The 15905-nt window shown below is 44.3% G+C and overlaps 1 protein-coding gene and 1 long non-coding RNA gene across 2 annotated transcripts in view; one reads left to right on the top strand and one right to left on the bottom strand.

Annotated features, from left to right (window-relative positions):
* Positions 1 to 15905, bottom strand: part of LOC118535527 (uncharacterized) — a 91512-nt gene that overhangs the window by 22329 nt on the left and 53278 nt on the right. The gene's annotated exons all lie outside the window — the stretch shown is intronic.
* DRC11 (dynein regulatory complex subunit 11) overlaps positions 1 to 15905 on the top strand; it is a 145368-nt gene that overhangs the window by 96220 nt on the left and 33243 nt on the right. Inside the window, exons 13-15 of the mRNA XM_078070013.1 lie at positions 3380 to 3462; positions 10679 to 10786; positions 13864 to 14063. Coding sequence (XP_077926139.1) covers positions 3380 to 3462; positions 10679 to 10786; positions 13864 to 14063 — 391 coding nt within the window. The remainder of the gene's footprint in view (positions 1 to 3379; positions 3463 to 10678; positions 10787 to 13863; positions 14064 to 15905) is intronic.

The raw sequence follows: 15905 nt of genomic DNA, 5'->3' as shown, positions 1-15905 counted from the left end.
AAGGTGTATGCCAAAGGATGGACACCAGCATCACCTCTGAGATCATGCAACTTTTTTAAGTTTTAAAATTTGTAAGGTTCTTTTTTTTAAGATTTTATTTATTTATTTGAGAGAAAGAGAGAGAGTGCAAAAGCACAGGGAGGGGCATAGGGAGAGAGAGAGAATCCCAAGCAGACTCCCTGCCAAGTGTGGAGCCTGATGCAGGGCTTGATCCCATGACCCCGAGATCATGACCTGAGCCAAAATCAAGAGTTGGATGTTTAACTGACTGTGCCACCCAGGCACCCCAAAATTTGGGGGGTTCTTAAGAAATTGTTCAAGAAACAGCATCCTGATCCAACTTTTGAGGGAGTACTGACACTCTTGGAGGGCAGACTGTTCCCATTTTCTGCCCCGTCCTGGGTCCAGCCCAGTGAGGCACTTCACAAGTGGTCATTGAAGAGAAGGATGGGGTTTCACCTCATTGAGGAGTATTTCCATTGCCTTGAGCTCCACTGGCCAAACTTTGATACTCATGAATCATTTTAAATACTCATTTTTTAAACTGAAATGTCCCTTCAGTTCTTTAACGCTGGAAATAAATAGGTCTTAGGTTTTCAGGTATTTTCAAGAAATGTAGTGGAATCTAAAAAACAAAAATGAACAAAATAAAACAGGTGCAGGAAACAAGCCAGTGGTCACCAGCTGGGGGAGGCCTGTGGGACAGGTGAAATAGGGGAAGGGGATCAAGAGGTATAAACTTCTTATAAAATAAATAAGTCATGGGGATGTAATAGACAGCATAGGGAATATAGTCACTAATATTGTAATAACTGTATTGTGACAGACGGGGACTAGACTTATCATGGGGATCAGTTTGTAATGTATAAAAATATTGAATCGCTATGATACACATCTGAAACTAATAGGACATTGTGTGTCAATTATACTTCAATTAAATAAGCAAATAAAAATAAAATAAAATACAATCCCTAATAAGTGAATGTCAGAAATCATTCTGAAGGTATATCTTTCTTCCCATGGGTTTTGTTAATGGATACCACGTATTGCTCGCCTGTTTGGGAGTATTTCCTAGTCATCCCCTGGCTACCAGGGATACATTCCAAACTCTGCTTGAGAGCAGATCCATGAGAAAGGAAGCCAGCTTAGAACCATCCAGAAGGAAATAGGAGACAAGAGTGCTCCAGGGCTAGTGCACATGCCTGGAGCCCTGACAGGAAGCCTCTGGAAAGACAGCCAGAAGGGCATGTGGGCTTTGGCTCGTGGAGAAAAGGCTCCTACAGTGTTCCTGTAAAGGCAGGTTTCTTCACTTGATTCTCCATCGTTTGGGGACAGGTTCAGGGTCAAGATGCTGTGGCTGACTGCTGCCTAAGAGGGGCTTGGTCAGCATCCTGAGAGTCAGTTGCCCAGTTCCTGGGTCACCAATCCCTCCGAGCACCAACACTGATGCCTCCTGGGGACCCAAGGGGCAGCACAGGCCCTTCCCTAGATGGGGGTCCAGCCCATGCATGCACACAGTGCCACAGGCCACAGGTGTCTTCTAGTAGCTTGTAAAACCTACTTTTCTCCTTTGCTCTTACATTAGTCCCAAAACCAAGAACAGTCTTGCAGGTGAAGAAGATTATGCGAAGTGCCTTATCCAGACACAAACCAGAGCTAAAATCAAATCTACCAATATGACCCGATCACTAAATTAAAATTATCCATTCACATTCTCATGCATGTAAAGATGGGATTACCAAATAAAACGCAGCTTTAACGGTACAGATCACACACACACGTGGCTGGTGAACAACACCCATTAGACTTTGAATATGTTCTCGCATGTGCCTCTCTGTACAGATGAACTGTTGTAAATGAGCCGCAAGCCCTGCTCTAGCGAAAGGAAGAGAGACCAGGGTTATTTTATTCACTTTTATGCCCAAATGTACAGAAACAGCTGGTTACCTCATTCCTGGAAGACTTTTCATTTCAATTTTGGAGACCCTAGGTCTCTAGACTAGGGCTAATTCCACCAAGTCGCTGTAAGACAACTTCCTTTTCTCTCATCGAGAGAAACCAGTACTTTTATCATATGAAGGTAGTTTTAAAGTTGAAATGTTTTATTCCTTAACAGAAGCTCGTTTCACTGGAAAGACCCAAGTATAGGTTTGTGTTCCAGGCTTCTTAATGTATTTTGTTTTGATTGTTTTAGAGAATCTTCTTCAATTTTACGTTAATATTTTATGCATATATTCTATGTTTATATTAAATCGGTATTCTAACTAAAAACCTACAGTTGGTACTTCCTTGCAGGTCAGATACTGTTATCCCAAATCCCATTACAATTAAAACCTTCTTATTTCGCAGCAGAATTTTAAACGTTATTTTAATTTAAACCCTATTTTAAATATATATGAAAGGATAAAATTCCAGTCAATCAAGGACTGGGGTCATTGAATTAACATTTATCCCAATGGTATTTGGCTTAAATATAACTGATATCCTTGCTCATACTAACCTGGATCATAGAACAAAGAACTGGTTAAATATAGTTATATTTACAATCCTTCATTCTAAAGAAAGACTAGGGTAGAACTAAAACATATGGCCCCTAGAAATGAAAAGGGAATAGATAAAACATCTCAAAGGATTAAACTCAATACTTGAGCTTGACCTATCTAAATTCCTACAAGCCAAGCCCCAGTTAATTTCACTGGGAGTTTCATTCATTAAGTGGGATACTGTCTTGATTTTTTCCTCAATTAGTATAAATTACCAGTGTGCTGGCTGTATGCCCAAGGCCCCCTTAGGGAAGTGGTTTTGACATCTGTAAACACTATGGAAAAGTATAACATCCTCCTAAAAAAATCATCACACTCACCGCGTTAGACATTTTGTCTTTCGTAGTAGAATTAGTTCCCCTATAAGCCTTTGTTCTTTATAGATATTTCTTCTAAACTATTATGCTGTTGGGTTAAAAGGAAACATCAATTTCACAAAGGATTAATGATCTACTACGGGTTGCAGATGCTAACTGAATATATAATTGTGGGCCCGTTGCGCTACTATTATTGGGCAATTTCTAATTCCTATCTGTGCCATCACAAGGACTAATGAAAGGGCAGCCTGCAGGAGGTATAGCTGGTCTCAGATGCCCATGGATGTAATTCTTATTAATGGGAAATGTCAGACGTACACGTGGATGAGCAAAAGTATTGTTTTTTAAAGCCTCGTATATCCCCAAATTGTAGAAACGCTTCCAAAAATCAACTTATTTGCATAGATACAAATGTGCTTAGAAATAGATCTGGTGAAAGTTCTCTGCATATGTGGTGATTAACAGAAATGCTGGTTTTATGTGTCTGCTCATGGAATAGCTGGTCTGCTTTATCACCAGGACCATTGAGTCTCTGTATAAGGAACTGGTGGAAGAAGGGTTGCTGATCCAGGCTCTGAAAGTTAACCTCTCTGATTACATCGGTAAGGTACACCAAAATCAACACATATATGTGCCTCATATGTTGCCCCTTGGGTTCTTAGGTCCCAACAGCTGGAAATATGTTTCATTTGCATTTTTGTCCAAAGCAAAACCTGGCCCATAGTGGCTCATAGTAGATTTTTTTGGACTGAATTGATTTGAATTCATTCTGCACTGTGAACTCAACAGGTCCTGCTATCTCCCCGAATGTGGTAGAGGCAGGTTTTTGAGCCTACCAGCAAGATTCCTTGGGGCATTCTGTCTGGCATAAGCTAAACTGAGGAAATGAAAACTTGTTCATACTTTCGGGTTTAAACAAAATGCCCCAGGGGAGCAGCACCTGGAACTTGAACAACACACAGTTCTTACGGAAGGAATTCCTTCCAGAGGGGGCCACCCCAGAAGTAGCTGGAAGGAAGGAGGAGAGACATTTGCTATCACCATCTCTACCAAATATTTTCTCTTAATTTTTAAAAACAACATGATGACCTGAAAGCACACGTAAAGCTTAAAATTCTTCATAATCCCAGCACCCTAGTGCAGGTATAATGTTCACTTTCTCGCATCTGCCCTGAACCGGGGCATTCTCCCAAATAGCCACAAAAGGATAATCACACTGGAACATCTTGGCATTACTGCAATGCCATTACTTAATACCTACGCAATCAACTCCCCCAATTGTCCTAATAATGTCCTTTATACATTTTTGTCTTTCTGAATCCAAAATCCAATCAAGGCCCATGGCTGTGGGGTTCATATCTCTTTAGTCGCCTTTCATGCCTTTAATCTAGAACGACTTCCAACCCGATGTCTTTCACACCACTGACATTGTCAGAGTCTGAGCTGTTGCACAAACTGTCCTTCAACAGAAGTAGTTTGATGCTTTCCTCATGACTTGATTCAGGTTAAACGTTTCGGGGGGGTGGGGGAGGCAGGCAGACTACGTAACTGATATTATGTCCTTCTCAGTGTTTCACGTTGGGGACACGTGTGTCCCATCACTGGGGATGTTAAGTATCATCGCTGGCCAAAGTGCTGTTCCCCAGATTTCTCCACTGTCGAGCTTCACTTTCCCCTTCCTAATTAATGAATAACCTGGGGTGGGGGGCTGGGGGCGGGATTCTTTGAGGCTCTGGAGATTCTGTTCCCAGCTGGCTTAAAGGTTTTATCCTCCACTGATGATTTTTGCCTGCTTTGATTACTGCTAGGGTAATTGTAAAATGGGGGTGTTCTATTTCTATCATCCCTTCTATATTTAGTAGGTGCCATTTTTCTAGAAAGAAATGTCCTTCCCACCCTCTTTTTAAATTGTTGTGATATCAGTGTAGAAACATGAAATCTCTCTTTTTTCATTGTATTATATTACACATTGACCTAATTTTGGCCTGTAGGAACAAGAAGGTTAACATTTCCCTCTGATCAAAAAATGATTACTTCGGGGCGCCTGGGTGGCTCAGTTGGTTAAGCGACTGCCTTCGGCTCAGGTCACGATCCTGGAGTCCCGAGATCGAGTCCCGCATCGGGCTCCCTGCTCAGCAGGGAGTCTGCTTCTCCCTCTGATCCTCCCCCATCTCATGCTCTCTCTCTCTGTCTCATTCTCTCTCTCAAATAAATAAATAAAATCTTAAAAAAAAAAAATGATTACTTCAATGCCTTTGAAATAAAGCCACAGTTCTTCTTGAGGGCCTGGGGGGAGCGTTCATATTTCCTAACAGTATAAGAATTTTATGAGGACATATACTGGAATATATATTGGGTTTCTATTTATTTTATGTGTTTCTTGTTCAACTACCAAAGGGTTTTCTCCTGGATTCCCTTGATTTTGCTCTGTTAATTCTGTTCATATGAAACCATGACATTGTTAACAGAACACTGTCCCTTTTCTTGCGGTTGGGATCTCTGACTTCTCCTTGTCTGTCTTTCCTTTGACATTGTGTATTTTTGTTCATCACTGAATCTCTAGTGTTTGGGCAGTGCCTGGCACAAGGTGGAGTCTCCAAAAACAAATTATGAACATATTTCTCATCTTCTGTTTGATTTCTTACCCATCGTGGACTTTGCAATGATCTCTCAGTCTCCGGGCAGCATCTTTATGACACATAAGGCCAAAGTGAATGCATTCAGACCTCAAATGAAAATGACCCGGTCTAATGAATAGACATTTCTCCAAAGAAGACATCTAGATGGCCAACAGACACATGAAAAGATGTTCAACATCACTCATCATTGGGGAAATGCAAATCACAACCATGATGAGATACCACCGCACACCTGTCAGAATGGTTAAAATTAACAACACAAGAAACAACAGATGTTGATGAGGATGTGGAGAAAAGGAAACCCTTTTGCACTATTGGTGGGAATGCAGCCACTCTGGAAAACAGTATGGAGTCTCCTCTAAAAGTTAAAAATAGAACTACCCTACGACCCAGCAATTGCACTACCAGGCATTTACACAAAGGCTACAAAAATACAGATTCAAAGGGGCACATGCACCCTGACGTTTATAGCAGCATTATCAACATTAGCCAAATTATGGAAAGAGCCCAAGTTCCATTGACTGATGAATGGACAAAGATGTGGTATATATATATACAGTGGAATATTATTCAGCCATCAAAAAGAATGAAATCTTGCCATTTGCAACGAGGTGGATGGAGCTAGAGAGTATTATGCTAACCAAAATAAGTCAGTCAGAGAAGGGATGATGGGGATTAAGGAGGGCATTTGATGTAATGAGCACTAGGTGTTGTATGTAAGTGAGGAATCACTGTATTCTACTCCAGAAACCAATATTGCACTGCATGTTAACTAACTGGAATTTTAATTAAAAATTGAAAGAAAAAGAAAATATTCCAGTATATGTCCTCATATAGGACATTTCTTTCTAGAAAAATGGCACCTACTAAATATAGAAGGGATGATGGGGATTAAGGAGGGCATTTGATGTAATGAGCACTAGGTGTTGTATGTAAGTGAGGAATCACTGTATTCTACTCCAGAAACCAATATTGCACTGCATGTTAAGTAACTGGAATTTTAATTAAAAAATTGAAAGAAAAAGAAAATGACCCAGTCTAAAACAAAATCAATCAAACTGCCATGAGGGCTTTTCCATGTTTTCCTTATTTTTTCCTAGTTAAGATCCTTAGCTTGAAAGATGGCAGTAGATCATCCCAAACCCCCACGTAAAAATAGGCAGAGCAACCAGATAGCAAAAGCAGAAACCTGAGGACAACATTTACACCAAAACCAAATGACAAGGTGTCCCCTCAAACCCCAAGTACAAGGAGCTGGGGACACAGAGCAGAAGAACGCCAAAATAACCAGCAGGCATTCACAGGGAGGTCCAGCGGACCAAGGCAGCAGCTACAGCCGGAACTGGGAGGGGCTTGGCCACCTCAAAAAAGCACACCACCGTGCTTTTAATTTTTCTGGAAACAACAGAAGCGGGGGCTCTATGACATTTAAAAAGCTATCCCACACCAAACTTTCTTCTAAAAGTAGAAAAAATACTATCTCACATAAAATTAAGCAATGGAAACCTCCAAGATCAAAGCCCATGCAACGTTTCTATCAAAAAGAAGAATGAGGAGTAAATTAACATCACAAAAAGACACATAAATGGAGCCCACTCTCTCAAGCAACCTAACATACAATACGAAAATTACAGAAGAACTGTAAGAATACATAGAATGGAATTAGAAAACCTCAGAAATGAGCTAACAAAACCCAAGGAATATTAGAAATAAAGAGAAAAATCATTTTAGAAAATAAATTATAATGAATCCAAGAATGAATAAATAATGCTTTGAGAGAAATAAAACGTGAAAGACAGAATGTCCCCTCCCTCACCCCTCGGCTTCTGAAGGATGCTTGCCCTTTGTGTGATCCTTCTGTGCCTCAGTTTCCACAATTAGGGGAACAGTCACAGCTCCTGCCTCGTTAAATCACTGTGGATAGTGAGTTAAGAGATGGGGCATTCAGGGGGCATGCTTGGCTTGGCGCCGAGCTAGTTATTGTCCTGCTGTTGCTGGTGGTGACATTCTTGCCCAGTCTTTGGCAGACTCGGGGGGCTGCCAATCGGAGGGCTTGTGACTTCATGGTGTCTCTATGGGTGTCCCCCCACCAGGCCACATCACAGAAGCAGTGAGTGCAAGGCCACTGCCTGAGGCCAAAATACAAGGAGAGCAAACACAAATTAATATTCCCCTAAATTATCCAGCCCCACCCATGGTTCAGTCCCTGTGCCTTTGGGGGAACATTGACCCGAGGCCAGAGTTAGTATTTCTCATACTCTCCTTGGTGTTCAGAGCCTGCCCTACAGAGGAGAAAACTCAGCATCTTAGATGGTATGACTTACATATTCACACACATGAAACCCCCGCAGAGCTTCGGAGTCGGCGACACCCCAGCAGGTCCTGCACAATCTCAGCAAAGCTGTCACAACCCCGGACACCTGGAGCCGTCTCTCTGCTGATCTCATCCCGGAAGCCGGGCCGCCTGGGTCCAGCACACACAGCTTATGAACAAGTCCATACTCCTGACCCATGACCGTGTAACACGCGTGCCCGTCCTCGTCGCTGGGAGACGGTTCGTGTGCAGCCCTGGTGGAGTGGGGGTGGCGGGGGGGCGGCAAACACCGACCAGCAGCATCTGCTCTTGGGCCTCTGCCCCTGGTCCCCGAGGAGCATATTTGGGAAGCTAGGACTTGTTACAAATTGCTCTCTTCTTCATACTCTTTGTGATGCTGTGTGGGGTAGAACGGAACACTAGAGGCTGATCCCACCCTTATTTCTCAAATACTTTTTTTTATTTCTCATTATTTTTTTCCTGCTTTGATGTCCCCATTCTCTTCCATTACTTGATTCCCTCTGTACCAGACTGCTAGGGCTGCTGTAATCGGGGTCACAAGCGTTCCCTCACAGTCTGGAGGCCAGAAGTCCAAGATCAGGGTGTCGGCAAGGCCGGTTCCTTCTGAGGGCTGAGGGAGAAGCTGTTGCTTTGCTGTAGCTTAGGAGCTACATGCACCCCCCAGCCCACGTCTCTCTTGCCCCGACTGCCAGCCCTCCTGCCTGGCTGCCCCGATGTCCCTGCGCTCCTATGACCTCATCATTTCATCCCTCGCCTTGTCCCCTGGAGGTTTGCTGTAGCCTCTGGGGTTCTGCTGCATCTCCCCGTCCCTGCGTCCAGCTTCACACCTGTGTGCTCATGGCCCCTTTTTATAAAGGACACGGTCATATTGCACTGGGACCCACCCTATCACCTCACCTTCACTAGATGTATCTGCAACGGCCCTATTTCCAAATGAGGTCACATTCTGCGATATCGGGGATCTGGATTTCAACATAGGAATTGTAAGGAAACACAGTCAGACCCACTCGTAACACTTTCCTTGTTTCTTTTCCGTCCACTGTTGTAGGCTTTCTTGCCCTTGTTCATGCCTTGTACTTAAAATGCCTTTTCAGCCACCATTTCCTTCTTCCCTCTCTGGCAGAAGACCTGGGATCTGTGCAGGGAATCCTGAAGTTTCTTTTTTTTTTTTTTTTAAATGTTTTATTTATTTATTCATGAGAGTCAGAGAGACAGAGAGGCAGAGGCAGAGAGAGAAGCAGGCTCCCCGCCTAGCAGGGAGCCCGGTGCAGGACTCGATCCCAGGACCCTGGGATCATGACCTGAGCCGAAGGCAGACGCTTAACCATCTGAGCCACCCAGGCGCCCGGGAATCCTGAAGTTTCTAACATCTGCCTGAGTGGAAGGGAAGGGTTTATGGCGAAACACAGCCACACGCTTTCAGGATGAGTCTCAACGCTTGGCAAGCAGCGGGGGCTGGTGGTGTCCTTCGCTCCATCAGAACCACCACCCACTAATTCAACTTAATATGATGTGTCTAAACGAAATCTGTTAGGTCCTAGAAAATATGGTGCATCTGGGTATTAATATGGATTTATTTAAGCAGGAAAATTGGGGTCACTTTCAGATCACCTCTAATGTCATGTTTACAGCAATAAGCACTGGATTGAATGGAGGCTACAGGATCTCTTCCTGCTTTAGTGAAGGCGAAATTAACCACTCTCCTATTTATTACCTGCTCATTAAAAAGCTCGGGGATCGGAAGCTGCAATGGAAGTTTTCACTATCACTCATTCTCCCCACCAATACCCATTGTCCTTGCCAAGGACTTTTTTTTTTCATGTGGGAGCTTTGAAAGCCTGCCCTCCACAACAAAACAGCCAGCATTATCTAGTCTTTAATTCTAATTTTCTTAGCATTCGAAAATGCTTTAAAGCTTTTCTTAATTCACATACATGTAAGCACATTCTATTGGACATACATATAGAACATCAAAAGCTCTGCAAGATCCATATTTCTTATAGAAAGAAAAAGCCAGAAAAAAAAAATGATCAAGACACTGTGACTCATGCATTGAATATTTTTCCTTCAGATTCAGGTACAAATCAAGAGAGAACTGTATGAGCATATAAAGGTCCCTCCTCATGACAAATGGAGACAGGCAAACTAATTTTCTTGGTGACCTTATCTAAATTAGTTAGAAAATAACACTTCAGATTTATGACTAGTTACAATTAAGACCTTTGATGCCTTCTAATTAAACCTGTAAAGATTTATTTCTGTATTATTCCTTTGGTAATCCTTTGAAAATGATAAAAATGTAAATGAATATTACCCGCAAAAGGAGGTGTTTCTATTTATCCTAAATTAGACTCATATCCTTCCTTTCAGATGATTGCATTTTAGGTTCAGATTTACACTGCTCCAATACAAATTCCACATTGATCTTAAATAATTTATTTTTAAAGTTTATGCCAGTGTTAGGCATCATTGCTTGGAATATAAGGATAAATTAAATAAAGCCTACCATGTTTTAGTCTACTTTGTACGTCCTTCATTATAGAACTTAGTTCCACTTCAGTCATTCGATAGTCAAAGGTTATTTTTAGAAATCCTAGGAGGTTAGCGTCCTACTCAACAGAACGCCCCGTTACTATAGGGGGATAGCGGCGCTTTCATGACTGGACGGGTTTTCTCAAGCCTTTATCTGAGAGAAGATGTGTTCTCCATGACTCCCTGCAACACCATTCTATGTGCTCAGAAATGTTGACTATGTATTCTGTGTTAGTTTTGCAGGTGCCAAGATCATGCAGCTCAGACCAACACAGTCTCCCATTTACTTATCCTCTGTTTCTGTTCCTCCAGGAGAGTACAGTTACCTGGGGACCACGCTTCGCCAGGTATCCATAGAACCCATGCCTTCCCTCCTGGATGTGAGACAGCTCATCGCCCTGTATGGGATCTTGCCACTAGGTAAAGTCTCCACACCCTGTTGCACATTTCCTAGAAGCAGGAGTGCACTGCTTGGTGCCTTTGGCAGCATCTTCCTGGTTGAATTCTTTGTGCTGATCATTTTGAGTGAGGGTAGTTCTATTGCAACCGTGCATCCCGGAGAGCACAGGAAGGTGCTACCCGGGGAGCACGTCTGCACCGCTTCTGAGTGCCTGCTTAACATTCTGGGCTGAAAGTCCTGTCGGCAATCATCTGGAGAGATAATAACCAAAGCAAGCACCTGCAATTAAAATTAATCAAATTAGACAAAGGGCTAATGTTAGGCTTGCCTTTTATACACAGGCTTCTGTTACTGGGTCCTTAACAAAGCCGGCCTTTCATGAATCAGTGGAAGTGTATTTCATGAATCTAAAGGATCAAGGCTCTACCGGTTTTCACTGACGTCCACTCTAACTGCTAAATAAGATTCCATCATGATTGTTCAGACCAGTGGACCAGAGTTCTGAGGTGCAGGAAGGGCGGCTCTCTGATGCTCTCCTTCACGCTTATCATTTTAATAACCTTTTTATGTGTATGACCTGAGTCATCTGGGGCAGCCAGGCTTGGCTCTGATGACAATTCCGGAATAGAAATCGTGTTTTATTTGTTTAACTGGCTTTAAAATAATATGGGAATAGTTTGGGCACTTATAATATTGTTCCCCTTTGACTTAGACCTATTGGCAAGAAATGGTTCATTCCTCTTTTAATTTAATGTCAGAAGTAGTAAGTGGAATTGGGGCTCAACATAAATTTTATATATACAAAGTATATATCATAAATAACTATATGATACTTCTGGGGTCAACCAAATAGATATGCAATATTTATGATGTCCATGCAAATAAAATAATTAGCCCTCAACCCTCATCACAGTGAGATGGAAAACGGTAGAGCAGAGAGCACCAAGACCCAGCATGTTGTTAACGGAACTCCTAAGACATCATTAAAGGGGGCAGTATGTTTGATCCTTGGCTCAAGGATACAAAACGATGGATATTGTTTCCAAGTGGCCTTAAAAGCATCAGAAGAAGGATGCTCAGGAAGCATCCCACCTGAATCCTCCTTGTGTCAATGAGGAACCCGAAGTCCCTACGGGCTGCTGACCTCCCCAGGTCCCAGAGCCAGCAGGGATTTCTTCTGGGGACTGGTGTGTGTGTTTGCAAGGCACAAACCGGCCAGACAGATGAGAACATTCACAGATCTGCCTTCGGGTGCTTCCTTTAAATTTCATAGATCTAAAATCGTATCCAGTGGCAACACGGAATGTGTTTGCTGGCCCTGTGTTCAAGTCACCACTGCCAGGACTAGCCAACCCGGCCACTCTGCAGAGGGCCCTGAGGACACGCCGTGAGGCCACTCTGCACCGTGGCCAGGAAACACAAGCACCCGCTGGCCTCCAGAGCCCCAAGAGCCTCAGCCAGGGCTCCCAGGACGAGGTGTGAGCTTTCCAAGCCCCCTGGGCAGGTATGAGAGCACCCAGGACACATCTGGTCAGTGCTCACCCATTCACCCTCCCAGAAATATGACTGCCCCCCAGAATATGGAGGGAGAAAAGGAAGGGAGGAGGGCGCTCGGCCAGACCTTTGGCACATCTGCAACCCTCCCCACCTCCCAGGGACCCCTACGGCTGGCATCAGTCTCCCTCCCCAGCCCCTTGCTGTCCCTTGTTACATGGCTAGCGAGAATTATCTGCCACTCCCCGGCACCTGCCTGACTTCCCACTGCAGGCCCGCAGTCATTGTGCCACCCTCAAGGGTCCTGTCTCTACACGTCCCAGTTCTGCTCCTCCAGGGGTAGCTCAGGTTCCACCCTCTCCCGGAAGTCGGACCTGAGCTCCCCCACTAACCCCCGCCCTTTTCTGAACCCTCTGTGGCTCGCACGGAGCTCAGCACTATTTGCCTCCCGTTCTGGTCACGTCCACTCAGGTTCAGCTCCCGTCCTGGCCATAAACTCTGACTCTTTCCCACCAGCCCCCAGCCAGGGCCATGAACTGAGCAGCCCCCAATACCAGGGGCTGAACGGACCACCCGGTGAATGGCGTCTGTCTCCGATCGTGAGCAACAGAATCTCCTTTATCATATTACGTTACCGTACCCCTCACTGACCACAAATAAAGCACGCCTATGTCACTGCATTTTAAACAGAACTCGCTCAAAACCGGCTTCCAAGTTTATGTTGGGTAACTATAAAAATTGTTCCTGATTATTTGGTAAATTCCCTATATCTTTTCAGTTACACAAGAAAAAAAAGAGAGAAAGGCACAATAATAATCATATTATGGATGTATTCACAGCTGATCAAAAAGTGCCTAGCCGCTGCCCCAAGCAAAGTCACATGATAGTAGATGCTTTGATCACAGCACTTTCCAGGATTTCATTTCATAATTACTTCGTGCCAACGTGCGTTCCGCGTGCGTTCAGGACAACAGAAGATGCTCGAGCCCGAGTCCCGCTCTGGCCCGGAGGAGATGGGCAGTGTGGCCGGCCTCCGAGTGCCTGCGTAGTAACTCAAGGCACTTCACCAACGGGTTGGAACCCGGGGCAGACCGAGGAAGTCCGGCTACTTACACCTGGCTCTTACTTCTCCCCTTTCCCTCCTGAGAACCACTAACGAACATTCCCAGCCCCCTTACGGGCTGCGGCTGCATGTCCACATTCCTTTTCCGAAGCTTTCAAAGAATATAAGGCCACTGCCAACAAGCAGAGAAACCCACCCCCCACCCTAGAAAAAATGCCAGAGGTAAGTTATTGCAGGAATGTTCTTTAGAATTATGAGTGTGGGGGAAATTCTAGGGTGAGGGGTAGCAGGGAAAGGCACGTACAGAATAAGCAAGGAGATCCTGGGGGCCCCCACCTTGAGCCCTGACATACAAATCAAAGGTGTCACAGGCCAGCTCAGACGGGGGATGTGCCTCCGGTTAGAAATGCTTTGGACGCATTTATCACTGTTGCAGAAAACTGGGGCCAGACACTGGAGGAACAGCCTTGAGGGATCCTCGTCTCAGAGTCGCTGAGCTTCTCTGCAGGATTTTAGAGCCTTTGCCTCTGCCTTTTGTAGGTTCTGCAACGGTGCACGAGAAGGCTCCTTTGGTGAAGTCCCTGCTGCTGGCAGGGCCATCGGGGGTAGGGAAGAAGATGCTGGTCCACGCCATCTGCACCGAAACGGGAGCCAACCTCTTCAACTTGTCGGCAGCTAACATTGCGGGGAAGTACCCGGGCAAAAATGGCTTGCAAATGATGCTGCATGTGGTCGTCAAGGTACTTGTTGCCTTTCCTGGTTCCCAGTACCCCTCCCTTGTTCAAATTACATGTTCACATCCTGCCGTTAGTTTCCCACGAACACGGACCCTAGCAGATGATTTCCTTAGGCTGATGCACCCATCGCATCCTGCTATAAATCACTTCATCCTTGCATCTAGCCGAGCATCCAACAGATAGAAACAGCTCTTTCCTTTGCATAAACAACCCTTACTGTCCCATCCAAATCAACCTCCTCCCACCGCAGGAATCCTTCCTGAAATGTCCCCACGTGTCACTGAAATCGAAAACCACAATTTCTATCTCCAGCCCACCTTCCTTCAATAAGGCATCAGCCTCTTGCATTTTGGGTACTCTTTCACACATGGCGTGAGTTACCAAGGTATGGTTCCTTGGGCACATTTGTGCCTCACACACGTGATACCAAAAGCCTGCGGGAAGCTAAACTGACCACAGGGGAGTAAATGCTCCATGATATCTGGGCTGGAGGATAGGAAATCCTAAAAGATCCATACACTACCGAGCCCCGGGATCTTAGACAAGTTCTTCACCTCCCTGCGTCTCTGTCTTATGCCACTAAAATGAAACAGTCAGACCAAATGATACTGTCAGCCCTAAAAGAAATGATTCTCTGATATCATTTAGATATGGGTGATGATGGTAATAGACAGGTGTTGAAGGTAGATAGGTAGATGATAGATAGGGACACAATATGCATATATACACAAACGGATTAGCAAGTTTTCAAGCATTTTATTACAGAATATTCATATTTAATATTAAAACTTGACAGGATTTAATTTTTATTTCATTGAGTACCTCAAGGTTGTCTTTATGCTGTTCAATTCACTTTTAGTTACTAGAATGCCAGATAAGCCAGCTTTCACTGCATGAAGATGCCCACCTAGCAAGGAGTCCCCCACACCTGGGGCAAGGTGTCAGTTCTCGGGGGCTCTGAGTCATGGTTATATGTGAGCAGTTGCCCGTAGGAATGGTTCCTTTTCCACATCATGTTGACAGCCAGAGTGAGGACATGATGGCAATGGGATTTTGTTCTCTTGGCCACATGGTCTCCACCACTGTGGTGGGTTGGGACATTTCCCACTCTCCTTTCCTCCACTGCTTGTCCTGCAAGAATCCGTGGAAATAGAATTTTGAAGAGCTGGGAGGTGGGAGGGGAGGAGGGTGAGTGGGGAGTAAAGACCACTAAGGTGTTTAATAGGGCGCCTCTCCTCCTATGGACCGGCCGTGTCACCTCTTTGTGGTGTTATATTGAATCTTCTCAGTGGCCCCGTGAAGAGTCCATCCTCATCCCATTTACAGATAAAGACACTGGGGCTCTGAAAGGTTCAGTAACTTGTCCAAGGCCACCGAGATCACGTGGTTGAGCTGGGGTTCAAACCTAGGTCCTTCTCTTCTTTGCCCTCCTGCACTATTTTTATTAAGGTAAAAATTATATATGGTGAAATGCACAGATCTTAAGGATACATTTTAAGTTCAAGCTTTGAAAAATGTCCACAATTGTGTTGTCGCCATTTTCATGGGTCTTTTGGTCCTCGTATAACTTCTTCTTTGAAATACCTGTTCAAGTCATTTGCCTACTTTTCACTGCATGGTTGGCCTTGTGATTTGCAAGAGTTCTTCGTATGTTCTGGATGCAAGTTCTTTGCCAGACATACATATTGCAAATATTGTCTCTCGTTCTGTGACTTGCTTGTTCATTTTCTAATTTTTCAGTCATTTACTTGTCCTATCACTGCCATAGGGTGTTGAAACCTCCCACCATGATCGTGGAATTCTGTATTTCTGCCTTTCGTTCTGTCGGCTTGTGCTTCACAGATG

The sequence above is a fragment of the Halichoerus grypus genome, chromosome 4 (assembly GCF_964656455.1).
Source record: "Halichoerus grypus chromosome 4, mHalGry1.hap1.1, whole genome shotgun sequence".
Classification (NCBI taxonomy): Eukaryota; Metazoa; Chordata; class Mammalia; order Carnivora; family Phocidae; genus Halichoerus; species Halichoerus grypus.
Note: the sequence above shows the minus strand (reverse complement) of the source record. Positions and strands in the feature narration are given on the sequence as shown.